General features: G+C 35.1%; 1 protein-coding gene across 1 annotated transcript; it reads left to right on the top strand.

Annotated features, from left to right (window-relative positions):
* The first annotated feature begins 2,015 nt into the window (after positions 1–2,015).
* On the top strand, positions 2,016–15,044 carry VAChT (Vesicular acetylcholine transporter). Its single transcript, XM_031993267.2, has 2 exons — positions 2,016–2,164; positions 4,226–15,044. Exon 2 carries the CDS (start codon positions 4,357–4,359, stop codon positions 6,091–6,093), a length of 1,737 nt encoding a protein of 578 aa, XP_031849127.1. The 5' UTR covers positions 2,016–2,164; positions 4,226–4,356; the 3' UTR covers positions 6,094–15,044.
* The last annotated feature ends 4,733 nt before the right edge of the window (positions 15,045–19,777 follow it).

The raw sequence follows: 19,777 nt of genomic DNA, 5'->3' as shown, positions 1-19,777 counted from the left end.
AGTCTATTTTTAAATCCCTAATTCTCAAGATCTAAACGAAGGAATATTAATTTTTCTAGGAGCAATAGAAAAAACCGTGCAATGAACATTCGTAAACCTAGTGTTAATCCTTTGCACTTCGAATTTCTTTTGTATTTCTTCCTCGATAACTCTATACTATTATGATACTTTATTTGAAATGTATTTTAAAGAATAGTTAGTTTGTAAAGAGCAGTGTAATTTATAATTATTAATAACAACGATTCTTCTTACTAATAATATTGAAAATAACATAATAACATACTCTATTTTAAAAATACCTTGATAAAGAACCACACCTGTGAATAAAGCTGATGTCAAGTCACGCTCGACACAGAAGCGCAAAGGATTAAATATTGTCTACTGTGTAGATCCCACGTACATGTATATAGTGACGACCACTAAAGTAAAAGTGCACAGGGGCAAGGAGAATCGGCCGCACGCTCCATTTTGGTCCTTCCAGGAAACATAGTAACCGAGTCTTCGAGTCCTTTGGATTCGGTAAACATAAAAATCCGCCGTCGCGCCGAAACAAAGTCCGACACCAATGTTCGTATGTCTCACTTTATCGCATTTCGTTTCGCTTGTGTTCCTTGTTGCGCGAGTCGGCCAATAACAAGGACATGCCGAAACTAAGCCGCCATAGTTACCAGGTCAACAGCCGCTAGTGGACGTCTCCCCCTGCCCCTGTGCACTTTTAGCTAGGCGGTTGCTGCTATAGACGTGGGAGCTGCACTATACTACTATACGCATACTAATATCACGGTAGCTCGATCGGCGACCAAGCTAAAAGTGGACAAGGGCAAGGGAACTCTTCAATTTCAATGTTTTCATTACATTTGATATCATACTTAGTATAAATATATATATACTAAACACTGCAAAAGTTTTTATGAAATAAGTACGTAGTTATCTATGAGCATAAGTGAAATTCTAGATACTTTTCTTGCACGGAGATCATCAGTTGAAGTGTTTACAATATAAAACAAGACTGTGATATAACATTGTTACTAAAAATTTAATGACAAGCTAATAAGTATAGACAAGTGTATACTTCTGATTTCTCATTCAGTAGTGGCATATTGATGCATAATCTGCAAGATACTGTCTACTTCTGAAGGTATACAACACTCTGTGAACGGAGTTTAACAGAACTGTAGAGAATTTTGTTTTCTCTCGTTACGTTTCATTTCATCGTATTCGGCCTCGCTTTCGTTCTTTGTTATCGCCGCGCGCCAATAATGACCATACGTCAAAAGCCGAGGCGGACCCAGCATCATAAGTGGAAGAGTCCCCTTGTCCCTGTGCAATTTTAGCTTGGTAGCCGATGGAGTTAATGTTAGAGTTTCACGGTATAGGTAACCCCGACATAACACAGTTGTTACGTTCCTAAAAAATGCTGTATTATCCGAATCCGTGTTATACGAAACAAATAACTGGTGCAAAAATGGGAGATGGGTTCCAAAAATTAGAAAAACAATTACCATTTCTAAAAGAGGTTTAATAATACGCACTCGAACAATTTTAGTCTATATATAATACGGTAAAAAGAAAATACGAAATTTGAAAATGAACTTAATACTCCACGAACAAAATAGGATTTCGAATTCTAATAAATTTCAAACCTCTGCAGGCAAATCTGATACGACGTGCACGCTCAAATGCAACATTTCCGATGAGATATCTTGGGCACTCGGAAGCTCTTATTTCGTTCCGTGTTGTACGGGGATTTCTCTAACTTCGAACTTTGCTCTTAAAAACTTTAAGCGTTGTACGGGGACTTCTCGAATTCTCAAACCGTGTTCTAGGATGCCGTGTGATATGAGGGTGTTTCCCAATTCTGAAACTGTGTTACAGAAGTGTCGTGTTATGCGGGGGTTCCCTGTACTTCTGTCAATAATGAAACAGGCTGAAAATAAATAACGAAAGGTGGAATGAATTTCTGTTTACAGGCCCCGTTCCAGATTCAGCTGAAAGGTGGAGGGCCCAGGGACGCAAGACACGAAGGAGTCGTTAAACGACTCGAAGGGCAAGGACGGCGCGGACATCGCCTCTACGCTGAGCGGTTTGTTCGCCGGACTTCCGGCGTTGGCCGGTCCCCAACGCCTCGCCAATTCCCTCAGGCAGAAGTTCGCCAATAACTCCGGTAAGTTTATGAATTTTCTTCGGTCCACGGCGTTCGCCCTTCGTCATGGAGGCTCGTTACGATCGTTGACGAAGTTACCGTCCCCCTGCACGCCCACCAGTCACCGTAATTAATAAACGAGGGTGTCGACACGCGTTTAACTACCTTCGGCTGGGACCGTCGGTTTACGAATGATAGGTTCGCGAGAATAATTAATCTGTTTTCTTATGGAAACGTGCTGCTTGACCGAGGCGTTATAAGTTATGTGAGATAATATATTATGTAATTCCTCGGATGAAATACAGGGTATCTTAAGAAGTGTATAATTGGAAGAGAATCGCTGTACGTGAAACGTTAAGCGAAAAATTGTAGAATAAAACCTTCTTGTATGTCGCTGAGTTTTTGAGGTAATTACGTTTGAAAATTTGTTGGATATCTGTGGTGTATAATAGGGATTTACTGATATCTCTTCGTGAATCAGCGTTTTTACTTCTTACGTGTATCAGTGAATGTGTATTGGATAGTTACGAAATTAATTACCTTGGGAATCAAGTGTTCTGTAAGAAAGTTTAATTCTGTTTTAGACTTAATTTCACGTGTGAATTTAGTCTTTTTCCAGTTGTACTACGATTTCGGGGACACTCTGTACGTTTCTGGTTTTGGAAAATATTTGGAAATTATCAGTGATGCAGTGTCTGTTGTGTTTACGGTTATCATTAGAATGAGCTTTACGTGAGATTCTTAAAATTATCAGTTGCATAAGGTTCTTTGTTTTCAATTGTTATTTGTTAGGTAATTTGTTTATTTCTTTATTAATTTATGAGATTTATGTTTGGACTGTTAGATTAGCGATGGTATTGCGAAATTAATTCTACATAGTAGAAGTACTTTTGATGTATTCATATGATTTAACTTGGGATTTACATGTTTAGACATTCGATTGATGTTTATTTTTGTTGTTACAACCCAATACCTCAATAGTGTAATGTCTTAATAAAAATTATTATCATATTTTTGTTTTCATGACTTGAAGGAGTAACTAAAAGGGGTCAAAACTTAAACGACAATCGTTTCCTATAGTTTCAAGGATAAAGCAAAGATTAATATTTCAAAGATATGAAATATAGAATTCATTGAACTTCAACACTCTGCAAATATACTAAAAATTATTATAATCTAAACAAAAGGAATAGAACATTGGATCTGAATCCCATAATCCACTTCATGAATGTAGAAATCAATCAATGTTTATTGTCTTCGTCTGTTCAATAAATAACTTAATATTTTAAATAAATTTTACATATGTTGTATAATCTGATGCAAAATCTATCTAAAATAATTCTCTATATTTTCGTTTTTACTGTATATTCATGTATATCCAATTAAAACAAAAATGTCGATATTACTTGCTTATATTTCACTTATTTTGTGTGAGATTCGTGATTCAGTCAACAAGGATTCTTGTTAACCTCAGAAACGCTTACAGTACCTCCTACAGTTAATACGAGTGATTGTATAATAATCAGTACGAACGAATAAAATACCAACCATTCCCATGAAACAATTACCGCAAGCCGTATTTACGAAGTAAATTCACGTCATCGGCGAATCGACCTTCACCCTCGTTTCACTGGCAACAGCCCCACGTATCTATCTCTGGTAACTCGATACCGAATACAAGGCATAGGTAACTGGGTACCTCGAGGGGGAGCCTCCACCCGGTGTTAGGTTCTACCAGAAGCAACCGAAGAGTCAACTTCTAGCTAGACGGAGCGAGAACCTTCATCAAAAAAACTGAAGATGAATACGTCTGCGCCACCTCTAGTACCAAAAGGTCGGGTTGGGGTGGGATAAACGCCGATCAGGCCGGGTCAGGGCTCCCCTATTTTTTTCTCTCTTCAAATTGTCTCATTTGGTCTGCCAATCGAGTTTAGAGCGAACCCAAAGAAAAAAGAAAATAGTAATGATAAAAACGGAAACGAGCGGTCGATCTAAAAAGAAAAAAAAACAAAAGCAAAATAAAAAAAGAAAAATTGCATGAATTTCGGGAGCTAACCGTGCCAACTCGGTGATCTGTTGTAGGTTATCCCCGGCCCGGCCTGATGCGCCCCAATCGCGACGATCTCTCCGTCACTCCCGAGTTTAGTTGTTATTAAACCCTGGAAGACGATCCTGATCCATTAAAGGCGAGCACCTAAAGACCGACTACCGCCATGTCGACGACTATACCCATTCTCAACATTGAGCTCAACGAGCTCAAGGAACTAGTATGGATGAAGTTGCAAGAACCGAAAGCTCAGCGCAAGCTCGTGCTGATCATCGTCTCGATAGCGTTGCTACTCGACAACATGCTGTACATGGTGATAGTGCCGATCATACCCGACTATCTGAAGTACGTCGGCGCGTTTGGCGACATCGAGGAGGAGGTGAATACGACAGGACCGCCGGTCCATCACGGTCAAGACTCCGCTACGGGTATTCTGTTTGCATCTAAAGCGATCGTTCAGTTAATGGTGAACCCTTTTTCTGGGGCGCTGATAGACAGAATCGGATACGACATACCGATGATGATAGGACTCTGCATAATGTTTCTGTCGACCGCGGTCTTCGCCTGTGGAAGAAGTTACGGCGTCCTATTCTTCGCCAGGAGTCTCCAAGGAGTCGGATCAGCGTTCGCAGACACCAGTGGACTGGCCATGATAGCGGATCGTTACACGGAGGAGTCTGAACGCTCCAAAGCGCTCGGTATAGCGTTAGCCTTCATCAGTTTTGGGTGTTTGGTGGCACCACCGTTCGGTGGAGCCCTGTATCAGTTCGCTGGGAAGGAGGTTCCCTTTCTGATCCTAGCCTTCATCAGCTTGGCCGATGGATTCATGTTATTGCTAGTGATGAAACCTCTCCGGGAGCAAGTGAAGGAAAGACGGGCCGATCAACCACCTTCGATACCCATCTGGAAGCTGCTGATGGACCCCTACATCGCAGTGTGCGCGGGGGCTTTGATGATGGCCAATGTGGCTCTAGCGTTCCTAGAGCCTACGATCTCGCTATGGATGGAGGACCACATTACTCACGACAACTGGAAGATGGGTATGATCTGGCTGCCGGCGTTCTTCCCACACGTCTTCGGCGTCATGATCACCGTGAAAATGGCCAAACAGTATCCCCAACACCAGTGGTTAATGGCTGCCTCAGGTCTAGCTCTAGAGGGTCTCTGCTGTTTTATAATCCCTTTCTGCACCTCGTACAAGGTCCTCATGATCCCGTTGTGCGGGATCTGCTTCGGTATAGCTCTGATAGACACCGCTCTGCTGCCGACGTTAGGCTACTTGGTGGACGTGAGGTACGTGTCTGTCTACGGGAGCATCTACGCCATAGCAGACATCTCCTACAGCGTTGCCTATGCAATCGGCCCCATAATAGCTGGCGGAGTCGTCGAAGCGATCGGCTTCACTGCTTTGAACGTAGGCATCGCCTTCTCGAACTTGCTCTATGCACCTGTTCTGGTATACTTGAGGCATATCTACGACTTCAAGCCGTTCCAGGACGAAGCTGATGTCCTCATGCAGGACCCGCCTGACAAAGAGTATCAGACGTACGTGTTGCAAGAGCAAAGACCTCTTTCCGGCGATGTGGGCAATCACTTGAACCAATCACGCATGGAGACCAATGTGGACGCGGGCTACGATCAGAATTATCAAGCACAGAACTATGAGCAACCCGGATACGGGCAGAATACGAACGCTGCCGGGTACAATCAGGTTCAACCAGGTTATGAACAGCCGCCAGGATACGAGCAACCGGCCAATTACAACCAGAACGCTCCGGGATACGGTCAAAGACCCTACGGGCAGGAACAGCAAGGACAGATGGACATCAACCCGTTCAGGAGACCTAACCCAGATCAGAGATCTGCCGGAGACAGCAATCCCTTCAGACAAGGGATGTACTAATGTGGCTCGCTGACGCTGAACAGTCTTCGGGGGCAAGCTTCCAGAGGATGAACTATGACGGCGCCTATCCCTTATCGGTGATCACGAAGTGTGCCGTCGCTGTGATTCGAACTTGTCGAGGGAGACTTCCAAAACGATCATTTCGATATGTTGTTTCGTCTTGATGGGAATACGTCGTAAATGGTTGTACATTGTACCTTTAGCGGTGCTCTGGAAGTCGATCTGTGTAGTAGTGTCGAAGAACTTCATTGATCGTAGGAATTAGTGTTGTTTATTATTCGGGGAGGGGGGGGGGGGTATGCAATGGGTGGATGTTGATACGGGAGGTGGGGAGCCAGTGCGTAGAACATAAGTTCTGTGAAGATGTGGTCCAAGTTCCGTGTTGGCTGCCATGTTGGGTCCTTCTTTTGAGTTTGTATCAGTGAGTTTATTCGGTACAGTGTGGTTTAGTGAACAAATGGAACTTCTTAATATGGTTTATAGGAAATTTGCATTAAATGTGTTTTAATTTTTTCAATCATTAAACGTTAGTTTCAATGAGCATGTTTAAGTGAAGAGGAGCGTCATGAGAATTGTATAGTTTTTTAATTGTTTGGTTTTTGTTTTTTTTTTTTGAGGACGATTTAAATTTGTTGAAAAGTTAACATGGCATTCAACGCGTGAGGAAATGCTGGAGGATAATTAATGATGAATTTCCACGACACGTCGGAAAATCGAATAATATGCACAAAAATTAATAAATAAAGTAAAAACTGTTGAAATGTACTACGAGGAGAAACATTATGTGGATTGAAGAATATTAGAATGAAAAGAAAAGATGGTGATATTCCAGTGTAAATCACATAAGTGTTGTGAAAGTATATCGAGGAAAAAAATCTGAGTGACTAGCAGAGTTGGATGAAATATAACTTCATTGGCTATAGTGAACATATACAGGCTGCCCTAAAAATATTAATCAAGACTATGTATCTTAACTTTTGATTTAGAAATTGAAGTTTACTTCCCTTAAATGACAGTTTATATTTTTAAACTACATTGCACGTCAATAAAATATTAATATTACACTGATAATATAAAATTAATTTTTACGAATAGGATATTTTAACGAAGTTTGAAATATTTGATTGAAGAAACCGAATAATTTCGCAAATTTGGCTATGAATTAACTTTGATATTTCCTAAGTCTGTCAAAGATCTAATTTAAGACTTAACCTCAAATATATAGTTCAGATTAAAGTTGAATTAAATCAAATCTAAATGCACCTCAGACTTGATCAAGAATAATGATTATAATAATCACGAATTAACACAAGCAATTGAGAAATATTTCATAACTTAATATTAGAACAACCTGTATCTGCAAAATTATATACATAAAAATTTGTTCAAAGTCATCAAAATTCATGCATCGAAGCTTTTAAAAAGTAACGATTTGTCGTGTACTCGAGATTCCATTAAAACCTGAAGTGACACATATTTTATGATTCTATTACATCATGAAACGAAAACATCAATCATGGCTTAACGACCACTTTATCGATAAAAAAGAAATAAATTACTGTCCAACTTTGCCGCGAAGGAATGACGGAGAATTGATTCTTGAGGACAGGACTTAAGGTAGCAAAACGGCAGCGGAGGCTTCCCCTCAGCAAGGACCTTCGTTCGCTTGCAAACTCTTCAGTTTTTATGAATTTGATTTCTCAACTTTCTTGCTGAACCGAAGTATCATATCATTAGTTTAAGGCGTCGGTTAAAACATTTAGCCGTTAAAGCTTTCGTGTAGGTAGTTGTATAGAAAACTGATAACGAGATATCTAAAAAAAATGAAGTATCGCCTCAGCCACGGTGTAACTCGTATACATATCATTATCACGCAAACTTAACGTTCTATTGTTAATAGCCGAGGAATATTTTAAATTAGTAACCTGAATTTAACCGTTGAAGGTCATCGAGGATTTTAAAGGATGTTGAACTCGTATTAGTTTCGTTGTATCGGTACGTTAGCTTTGCTAATTCGAACGTTCGCTAATCAGTGAATTTGAAATGTAAAGGTCAGACGTTTTATACAGTTTGATATTTATAATTTACTATTTAAACTGCGGGCGAGGATCAATGAGACTTAATTAGTTAGCGTTCCATTAGCAATTTTTAGTACTTTTTCAACTACGACGTAAGGCAATAAGCGTACCAGGAGTCACTGGACAATTGCTCGCAAAATTGTTGTCCTCTTTCTTTTTCTTTCTATAATGTAACGCCAAATATTGTATACTCGAACGAAATGGAAATCCGTTTTCAATATGTTTCCTTGAAAGATTTTCTTTCTCTCGGGGCGAGTACTTTCGCATTAGACTACGCCAAATTTTGCGAGTAATTGTTTATTGAACGCTACATATCTGTATCCTCATGAACTGTTCATTTTATAAGTAGAGAACTTTTCTCTTCTGTTGGTTTGTCAGTGGAAATCGTACAATGTTTAGGTAATACGTAGACGTACGTTTCTATATGTATATATATATATGCAGATTAATAATTATCATGTGCCAGCGACTCGCACGTAAAGCTTCACGAGTCCTTCTCAATCCATATTTATGCTAACTAGAGACTTCCTTTCATCACGTGTCAGTGTTCACGACAAAAGTTCAAAGAATATTGTTGCTTTGGTAACAGTTTAACGGGTCAAACACGTTTATCTTTCTTTTCGAGTGTCGTTTTTAAGTGAATTTGTTAAGCTGATGCTTACGGAATGTCGTTTTTGTGCGATTAAACCTATTTCATTCAAAACAAGCTCATAAATATAATCTGTTTTAATTTGTCAGACTTTTAGAAGCATTAAAATTGGTAACGTTATTTTAAATGGTCATTTAGCTTAATCCATGAATATATTAAGTGACCACGTGATCATTACAAATAAAAATACAGACTGCACAATATAAATTCTTGATGGGAATTTTTACTAAAATTATAAAAATTACTATAACTAGACTATTTAAGCTCATATAAATTTTAATTTTCATAGAGAAATTTAGAAAATGCATTATTGTTATTATTAATATGTAGAGAAAATTAATCCCTTCTCTTATGGTTCCTCTCTCGGCTAGAATCAGAAGAATTATTTCATTGTTATAAGTCTTTCAGAATATTATAAATTAAATATTATTAAAGTGTGCAAATCAGTAACAGATAGACAAATTTTATTGAATAAAGTGCTTTCATTCGGGGACGCAATTCCATTAAAAATTAAACGTATTCTACCTTCAATTATCCCAACGAACGTTCAAAGTGGATTTTCTTAGAAACAAAATTCAAAGATTTATTTTGTCACTTATTATTTCACATTCCTGATTTATTTTGTCACGTGTATATGCACAAATTTTCAATCTCCAACCAATACCTATTGTTAACGCATTGTTGATCGGAAATTTTACGCAGTAGCTATCCCATGTAACCAGCTATTATAAAAGTGAAACAATTTAAATAAACCTCAATGCACTTTATTAATACATAATGATTTGAAATGAAACTTCGGGCATACCTTTTATATAACTTTGAATATTTTGCTTCTGCAATATTCTACATTGCAGAATGTAGTCTTCTGCACTGCGTTTCAAAAACTGATATAGCTAATCCAAGTGCAAACACGAGTTAACTCGTGAACGGTCAACAATGTGTTAACCCTTTGTACTCGATTTAGTTCCAATATTGTTGAACATAAACTTGTATTTATTTTTAAGGAAATGAATTAAAGTAATTTATAGCGGTAGAATTATTATTTTAATTATAATTTTTATTACTATTACCATTATAATAAGATTTAACTTTTATAATCTGTTAAAGTGTGGTACCTTTTAGAACAATTTCCAACGTTCTATGACAAATTTGCATTGTCCTCTCTAGTGTGATATACGAGTGCAAAGGGTTAACTATTAAAATCTCTTTTGTCCATTCAAAATCTCTGTATTCCTTGAAAGTACGTGTCAAACGAAGCTCCAAAACGGCATTCGATGAGCACTGGCTTGACAGCTTAATCGTCGAAACACGGCTAAAGAAAACTGTGCCTGCGAGGCTCGTCAAATTTTACGCTCGTGTCCACAGCATAATCGTACCTACTCGTCAATACTCAGAGGTGTCGCGGGGAAACGAACTTTTTAAGAAAGTTTCCGGCAAACGACGCGCGCGGTTGGAACGCTCGTCGACTTCCGCTCTATGCTACGGCCATCGCGGAGTACTTAGTTCGAAGGTCGTAAAACGGTCACGGTCATATATATTAGTCGATGAGAAACCATCAATGGCTTCGGTATCACTTGTTCGTCGTCGCGATCTTGAGAATCGTCGTGTGCGTGCTTTGAGTTCACAGTGCCTCAACATTCGAGTTTCTACCCCCCCCCCCCCCTCCTTTATGTCGTCCGCTCTCAATTCAATCCCAAGGGATGGGTTTGAACCTAATTCTTGAATTCTCGAAATTCTCGAAACTATGTATGATTTCGAAACTAGAAGCTCTCGAAAATTAAAGTGCTCATTCTGCTTTGCAAGAGAAATATCTTCTTTTATGAGATAGATAATTATATTTTAATTTTCTATAAGCATATCCGAACAGGATCTTAACAATATGCGAATATATATAATCAGTTTCTTGTTTAACACTAAAACTACGGAGCAATTAAATCGACTTTCTGAAAGTTCTCTATAGAAACTCCGAGAGTACGTCTATTGAGACTTTAGTTGATTTATAATTCAATTTGAGTATTGCCAGATCAATTTCCTTAATAATTTCTCAGAGGAACATCTGTTTTCTTTTTAATAATTTGCAAAATGAAGAAATCAAGTATGGGTCATTTTGACCCATCTGGTAGTTTTAATGTTAGGAACGCTATCATTTTTCGAAGTTTTTCTGCATCTAATCTAAGTACTTCTTTCATTTTATCATATATTCAAGATGTTCTTTTTTTACCTGAGTTTCGAGAGACTTAAATAACGGAAAAAGCGCAAAATTTGGAATTGTCGAATTCTTCTTGGGCTGCGAGAGGTTTCGAGGTTTCGAATAACCCATCCCTAATGTGTACACGACTTAAAGCAGCGAACGTTTTTAGACATATACATACGTAGCTTAGCCATATTTTTCTGTACCTGTATAGCGAATGTTTGTTTCTGTAGCTAGTACACTAAATAAGTCAGTTGCGCGAATCACCTGAGAAACATTTATAAATTATAGGTTACTTTATGCGCCTTTGTATTCGAGCGTTGAGTTACATGACCGAGGGATATACGCTACTTTAATTATTAGCACAAGTTCTGCTAGGGTTCAAGATCACTTTTGTTTTTTCCTTAAAAGGAATAACGAATGAATGTTGTATTTTTAGATAATTAATTCAAATTAAGTTACTTGATGTTGATGTTACAATGATTTTGATTTTTAAATATCCTTTTCTACGATAGTTTCAAAGATACTAGAACAGATGCTTTATTTTTGGATAATTCGAATTGAGTTACTTAATATTGGTATTGCAATAGATTCATGATTTCAGTTCATAAATATCCTTTTGTACGATAGTTTAAGAGGTACTAGAATAAATAGCTTCGAACTGACCCTTATCGTTAGTAAAATATTCGTGTAAGAGATAAGTGTCGTTCGACAAGTAGGCGTGGAGAGAATGTTAGGGGAATGGCTTAAAAAATCGATGGAAAAATAATTCGGATAAGCTTAGAATGAATATAAATAATTTGTATATGTTCCATATATTTTTTAGTAGCGTGTATGCTCTTCGAAAGTATAAATATTATTAATCTTTCGATCATTTACGCCGCGAAGTATAATACCTAAATATACATATATTTTTTATGAACAAGCAACATGAATCATTTGGGTGAATGAAGAAATAAATATAAAAGTATTACGTTTATCTCTTCGTTGAAGATAATATTTTTGATTACGATCGATTCTAAATAAATTACAGTTTCGTTATAAAAGAATGCTCTAGAAAACAATTCGTTTCTGAATAATTGAAGGTCTAGTTGATTCACATTGCATAACACAACAGAGAAATTGTACATGTACCCGCAATAGTGATTTCATTTCTATGAGCTGGCCTCTATGAATCTTAGCATAATAATTAACGAAATGTCAACGTATTACTTGCCGATGGTTATCGGAGTTTAAAAGAGTTGTTACGATTTTTCGTCGACGAGATTGTTTCTGGTTTATATTCGGAAACGTGGGGAGAGACGGCTGGGATATTAGAATGAATTGTTGCTATAAATTTTTCTATGGTAAAACATATAGTTACGCATATGTTGTAGTTGTTGCGACTGTTCGAGACGAGCCGCAACAACGGCGTTCGTTGTGACGAAGCACCCAAACGTTGTCAGTACCATCGATGTGAAATTGATTACTATAAATTCCGTAGAATTAATTTTCAAGAAATGTTTACAAATATCTTTAATTCTTTGAGTAGAAGTATCACTGCAAACGTAATTATTAATTTGCCAGTTTTATCGATTAAAGAAGTTTGAATTATCCTTCCTTGGAGTAATGATCAGAAGTCAAATTTAGAAGCAGAAATGAAATCTTTAAAATTTTAAATTGGAAAGTTGAAACGTTAAATGGATTTTTTAAACCAATTTTTTCTTTCAAAATTAAATTATTTAGTATTGTTTGCATCGTGAATATACAACGAAAGACTTTTCGGTCGCGCGAAAGAAACAAGACAAATTTTCGGTACTTTATCACAAACATCTTCCCATTTAATTTAAGTTACTTTGTATTATAGCGGAGTTATATAATATTATACCGTATTATGTACGTGTCGTGTATATAAGATGTATAATATTATATAGAAAGTATATAAGCGTACTTATATAGTAAATTCTATTCGTACGATTGAACGCAGCTTAATATAAAACTTTGGGTACAAATTTATCTGGTTGGTACAATTCTTGGTAAGATGAACACCTTAGCCCGCGAACATTTAGCGAATTTTACTAATTAGGTAATTTTGTACTTATAATTTGCAGGAATCTTGTACACGTAGAACTACGACTAAAACTAAATATTTCTTTGCATTCGACCCGTCACAGTAATCGGGAACAAAAAGATAACTATCGAGCAAGGCGTTGTAATGTACTTACATCGTAAGTTGTATCACAAATATAAATATATATACACTCGTATATACGTATGATATGTCGCGAAAATACATAATCGTAGCCTCTTTCGTCCCTTGTAAATAAATTAGGTGTGTTTGAATATGGGATTAAAAGTAAACATTAGTACTCAATTATTTGTGGGAATATAATGGTCAAAGGAAGATTGTTTGAACATTTCTTACACCGTCTAGAAGATAATGCGTGATGTTTGGAGAACATAAAATTATATGAGTAAATGTCTAATTCGTTTCGCAAGTAACTTAAATTTAGACCTAATTATCATTCAATCCTAGTAGATATCGTTCGATTTTAAACCTAGAATTAAATTAAATTTAAAGGTAGAATTAGTTAATGTATTATGAACCAATAATTATCTCGAGGATATATTTGATTCAATTAATTTTAACACCTAAGTTATGAATTTTAATATGAATGTAACTCTTATCGATTAGACGATGTACATTAGACATACGTTTTATTTAATCCTAAGCAAGACTTACAGAAATTTGAATCTATGCCCAATTAAACTCCAGAACAAACTTTCATTCAATTTCGAGTTCAGAATGATTCAAACTGGAGTTTGCAGTTAATTAAAAGTTTCCTTAACTCGCGTGCCAGTAATTTATATCTAATTGAATTAGTTCTTTCCAGTCCAACTTTATCCTAATTCGTCTATCGATTGAATTTAAACGTAACCTAAAATAATTATCTGCATATCAGAAAGTACGAAGTGTAGGTGAGTTTTATATATAATGGATATTTAATAACAATTTAGTTCAACAATTTGGGTCAGAAATTATGTAGTATAAATATAACGTATGAATATAAAATTCCTAGATTTCATTGAATATAATGTAAAAAAATAACCTAGTATTTTTTAAGAAACTTCCTGTATAAATAAATTTCTGCATTCAGACGACTTAACATCTGTTTAAACAATACTTCTACACTGTGGTTTTTGACAGAATTGAGTACCAATATTTACTGAGATATCCCCGAAGAAAAAAATATATCTCCTTATTTCCATTCGAGGGACCTGCGTTACGTATCTTGCCTACATGTAACATATCAGTGTGTAGCGACAATGAAATCAATTGCGTGCGAACTAAATGCAAAATATTCGGAGGAAGAACAGAACGGAACGAGACGAAAGAAAACAAGAATATAAAGTGTGTGTCGAGAAGTGTCATAGGCGCTTAGGTTCCTCGTCATATTTTTCTCAATTTCGTGTGTTCATTCCCCATTCCTGTTGAACCTGCGAACGAATGGTGAAGAGAGTAACAAAGATGATTGGATTGATGCAAAAATAATGCAAGTTTTAGTTTCAGAGGTAAATAACTGAAATCCATGTGAAATATCCGAAGTTAATTAATTAATTAGCATGTTTCTCAAAATCAGTCTTCCTTCGTCGTTAGTCATATTTAAACGTAGACGTTTCTTCTTTACAATTTTTGCAAGAATTGAATTGTTGACAGTTAGTGAAATCGAATTCTCCATTGTACAAATCTTAGAGCAGGCAAATCTAAAACTAAAATTAAAGAAATTTCCTTTTTAATTTCTCTTATTATCAACTCTTAACGTATTAAACTTCCATTATCATAGCATCAATCCGATACAAACGATTCTGGAGATTACTATCTACTGTAGCAGATTAACGGTCGTATTTTAAGACTGTTTAAAAACATACAAAACAAAAAAAAAACAGTGAAGAAAAAAAAACCATAGCAAACTGCAATACACTCGCACTTCCGTCGTGCATAATACACCGGAACGAAACGCACTTGCACCAACGAGTATATACACACATATTGGCGTACACATGAGTATATAATTATATACAAGGCGCAAAAAAAAAGTGAAGAAAATAACGAAAGTACATGTGAGATATGAGTTTACGTACATAAGCAGGACACGCATGTATGTATGTACATTTAAGGGAAATCAAGTATTGAACTGCGTATTTACTTGAAATCTATGATACTGTAACATTGTTGAACCGGTTATTAAACATGTCATTGTTACCGAAGAATACCTTGAGTTGTGCTCTTTAATTACCACGGGTTACCTCTACGTTAATTAATTTCTTCCACGACATTAAGATCGTTCAATCGGTCGATTTAATGTTGCCAGTTAATACATCCCAATTTAATTAACTCGAACCTTATAGAGGTCATCTGTCAAATATACTTAAGTTTTACAAATATTTAAAGTAAATATTGCACTACATTTATATAATTATTCTAATACTATATAATAGAATATTGTCAATAGTTAGGTTGCCATTGATAATGTTTTATAATTATTGATAATCCCTCTTAATCGAGAAAATCATTTAATCTACTAAAGAAACATTATACTAATTAATTATATTCCAATTCAACCCTACTTTTTAACAATCGTATATACAAATATAATTAATTCTTACTGTACGAAGTTCACTAATTAAAAATTACAAACGAATTTACACGAATATTATAAGCAGTCAACGCTTAACATTTCAAACGTATTATCATTCCGTTTATCAAAGAGATTCCAGAATGAATTTACAAACCTACAGTTACAACTTCCCCAGACGTTGTAAAATATTTAAACGGCTCTCGTAGATATTGGAACGAGGCTTAAGCATCGTGAGCTTTGAGAAAATGGCGGCACGCGCCGCGCGGAATTCGGGCCTAATGAAAAAGCAAGTATAAAACACGCGGTCGGAAGAGGGAGGCGAGAAAAGCATTGATGGGATGTCTGCGGGGCCCAGTGTCAACCTAACCCCATCAAAGTGTAATAATATTTATATTAGGGCGCGGCTCGAAGGGTAAGAGACATCGTTGGGGTTCGTGCAGGGGAACGAGGCATTTTGAGGGGTGAACTGCCCTGAATATCCTGGAAACTTCCCCGATATGTTTACGAATGGTTTGCTCGTTCGTCATTCCCGATATCGATCTAACTGATAATTGGATTTGTATATCAGGTAGCTAGACAGAAACGTTTTTATTGGTAAAAAAAACGTGGATGGCGAATCTTAACCCTTTGCACTCCGAATTTCTTCTCACATTTTTTCCTCGATAACTCTGTATTATTACGATATTTTATTTGAAATGCATTTAAAAAAATAAATAGTTTGTAGAGAGCAGTGTAAACGAATCTTTTTACTAATAATATTGAAGATAATATAATAATATAATCTATTTTAAAAATATCTTGACAAAGAATCACACCTATGAATAAAACTGAGTCACGTTCGACATAGGACCGCAAAGAGTTAAGGTATTATTGACCGGTCACGAGTTAACTCGTGTTTATATTATACTTGCATTAGCTATTTCAATGTTTAAAACGCTGGACGATATAGAATATTGTGGAAGCACAATATTCAAAGTTATATAAAAGATGCGTTCAAAGTTTCATTTTAATTCATTCTGTATAAATAAAGTATATTGAAATTTATTTAGATTGTTTCAACTTTCATATTTAAGTATGAAATAATAACCGGTTACACGGGATAGCTTCTGCGTAAAATTGCCGGTCAACAAGATGTAAATTATTGCACGAGGTGTAAGTGTTAGTAGAAAATGATGAAGGTTTGGTAATTCAATGTTTAACGATCAATTATTTTTTAGTAATATTCATTTCATCTATAAAAGCAATAGAATTTTGACTAAATGCAGTGAAAGTGATAGAACATTTATTATAATAAAACCAAAAATATGTCTTATACTAGAACAAGTATAATAAATAGAAGGGTAAACATAAAGAATAAAGTCTAAAGAGTTCTTTCGAAGATAATATAAAATTTCTTTTATTGCCACATTATAAAGTATTGTTAAAGAATGAATTTATATACCTATTTAGAATGATCCAGGCACGTATTGTAATATAAAAAATAAATGATTGGTTGATGTAATGGATACTTTTTCGTCTTATGATATGCTTTATTTCAGATAATATTGATGTACATCAAATTTGTTACTTATGGAGTTAAAAAATTCAGTTATTTGTATTCTTGAAGGAAGTTAAAAGACGTTGTCTTTGCTAATTATTAATTATTCTTCCACATATTACGTTAGTTCCTCTTGAGAAGCTTAATGCAAAGTAAAACAAAGTAACTAAATTATTATAGCAAAAATTATTGTATTTTTCATGACCATCAATCACTTTATCGCAGATAATAGAAAATTTTTAAATTTTGAGGATTGATTTCTCTTAAAAGACGTTTTCCCTTTCCTTGAAAATAATATACAACGTGAATCTAATTTAAATAACATACTATATAATATATAATTCGTTATTATATAGTGTGTTAAAAGAAATATGATTTCCTCTAAAAAAATGATTGAAAACATAAAATGAAATAGAATGAAATAGATGTTTGTCTGTAAAGTATCACTAATATATGTACATTTACTTGAATAATGTCGTTAAAAAGACTGCGAAACGCATTGCTTGAGATATAATCTCATATTGTCCCCATATTAAAGTTATTCGCCCTTATAGCAACATCTAACAGTGGGAGACGGGGATATCGATCTGTCCCTATTTTTAACAGAAGTTTATGACCGAGATTTAAGTCGAATTTCGTGCAAGGAAAAGCGCGTCACGCTACATTGTTACCGAGAAACCTTTCTAATTATAACAAACTTTACGTTTCTTACGAGATCTTAATCAATCTCACTACAGACTTAGTCGTTCAGTTATTATTAAACCATGAGCATTTCTATAAGTATTAATTGCCATGCTATAATTAAATGAAAATGAAATCAAACAAATATAATTTCATTCTATTGATTTTTATTATAACTATTTTATAGAATTTAAAGTGTAATAAAAACCTCAATTCACAAATTCATTTTATTAACTTTTATTATAACGATTTTATAGAATTCAAAATGTATTAAAAACCTCAATTAATTTTGTTACATACTATACAGTATCGAACTTCAAATTTGATTGAAGACGCAATAAATATACAAATACCTGCTTAAAAATGAACATTTCTAATTATTACACAACGAAGTGTCTTCTATTTTTAATTTTTTTGTTATATCTTTTGTTATTCCTCTTTTTTATGCAGTTATACTAAACTACTGTAATAATATATATATATTATATATTATACACTGATGTCGACTACTATCTTGTGCAGAGAGTTCAAGGATTGTATACTACGTATATATCGGGTTGAGCGCGTATTAAACGCGACTCTGGAGATTTCAACGGACTCTTCGATGATTTCAATGAATGTATATACTAGCCGCAGTGAACCTTAAGTATCATAAATTAAACATCTATAAATAGTAACATTTTCTGACAGCTGTTGATTTTATGTTTAGAACGAGTTTATATGTATTTAGTGGAATTTTATCATTTAGATATATAATTATTGCAGTTCTTTAAAAAATAATATAAATGTATTTTCGATAAACAGTTTATTGATCTCTTACCTTATAATAACGTGTGAGACTCGTGGTGAAGATTTTAAATATAATTTAAGAAGCATAAATATTACTCAATGTTTCTGAATGCAAATTAAATATTACCCTCTTATTATCAATTATTATACTTTAGAGTAAACATAGACATAAAGCGTATCTAAAATATGTCCCCTTTTTTAGTAAATTATTAATGGCAAAGTATTTTTGTTCATCACAGTTGAAAAATAAATCGTAGGGCAAAAGGTTGATCATGCTTACTAATATTTACCATTAACGATTATAAATGAACTGTGAATTTATTTATACAGCTTGCCAAGTGTTAAGTTATCGTAGACATGTCTGACATGTGTTGCTAAATATAATATTTTATGTATTGCTAAATCAATTTCATTAATCATTTCTCAGAAAAACATCTGTTATCTTTTTAATAATTGCCAAATGAAGAAATCAGGAATGGGTCATTTTCACCCGTTTGGTAGTTTTAGTGTCAAACCACTAATCTCCAAAATCTGAATGGATAAACATCAGTTTTCCTTGGAATAGTAGAATAAACTGTACAATTGTTGTCTGCAAACCTAGTTTTAATATCTCTGCTAATTTCTCACGGAGTTTAAATTATTATCGTATCAACGATTATCAAAACAGTTTCGCTAATCGCGTTAATGATCGTTGAAAACGATGACGATGCTAGGCTAACAGTGTTGCGGGCAACACGAAGAGCGCTGGTAATCCCTAAATCCGATTATTCGCCTCATCGGTCCTCAACAACACCAACCTGCCACCCTCTGTGTTCAATCAATGTTTCTTTTGCCACCGTACATCCTTCCCCATTTTTCATGCTCGCTTTTTTCGGTCTCTTCTTCATCAGCGTACTGTTATCGGCTGACAATAGTTTCATTCATAACTGACAGTCCCTACATTATAAAATGAAACAACAAACAGTAATTAACGATGGTATGGGATTAGCATCAATTTCGTTTAATACAAAAAAGTTATTAAAACTCTTATTCAGTTATTTGTGCAAAATATTTTTATTATTATTATTTTAGTTTGAGAGTTACTGTAACATGAAGTGTGTATAAAATAGTTGCATCGATATAGAGAAATTGCAGATGAAA

This window comes from Nomia melanderi, chromosome 1 (genome assembly GCF_051020985.1).
Source record: "Nomia melanderi isolate GNS246 chromosome 1, iyNomMela1, whole genome shotgun sequence".
Taxonomy (NCBI): domain Eukaryota; kingdom Metazoa; phylum Arthropoda; class Insecta; order Hymenoptera; family Halictidae; genus Nomia; species Nomia melanderi.
Note: the sequence above shows the minus strand (reverse complement) of the source record. Positions and strands in the feature narration are given on the sequence as shown.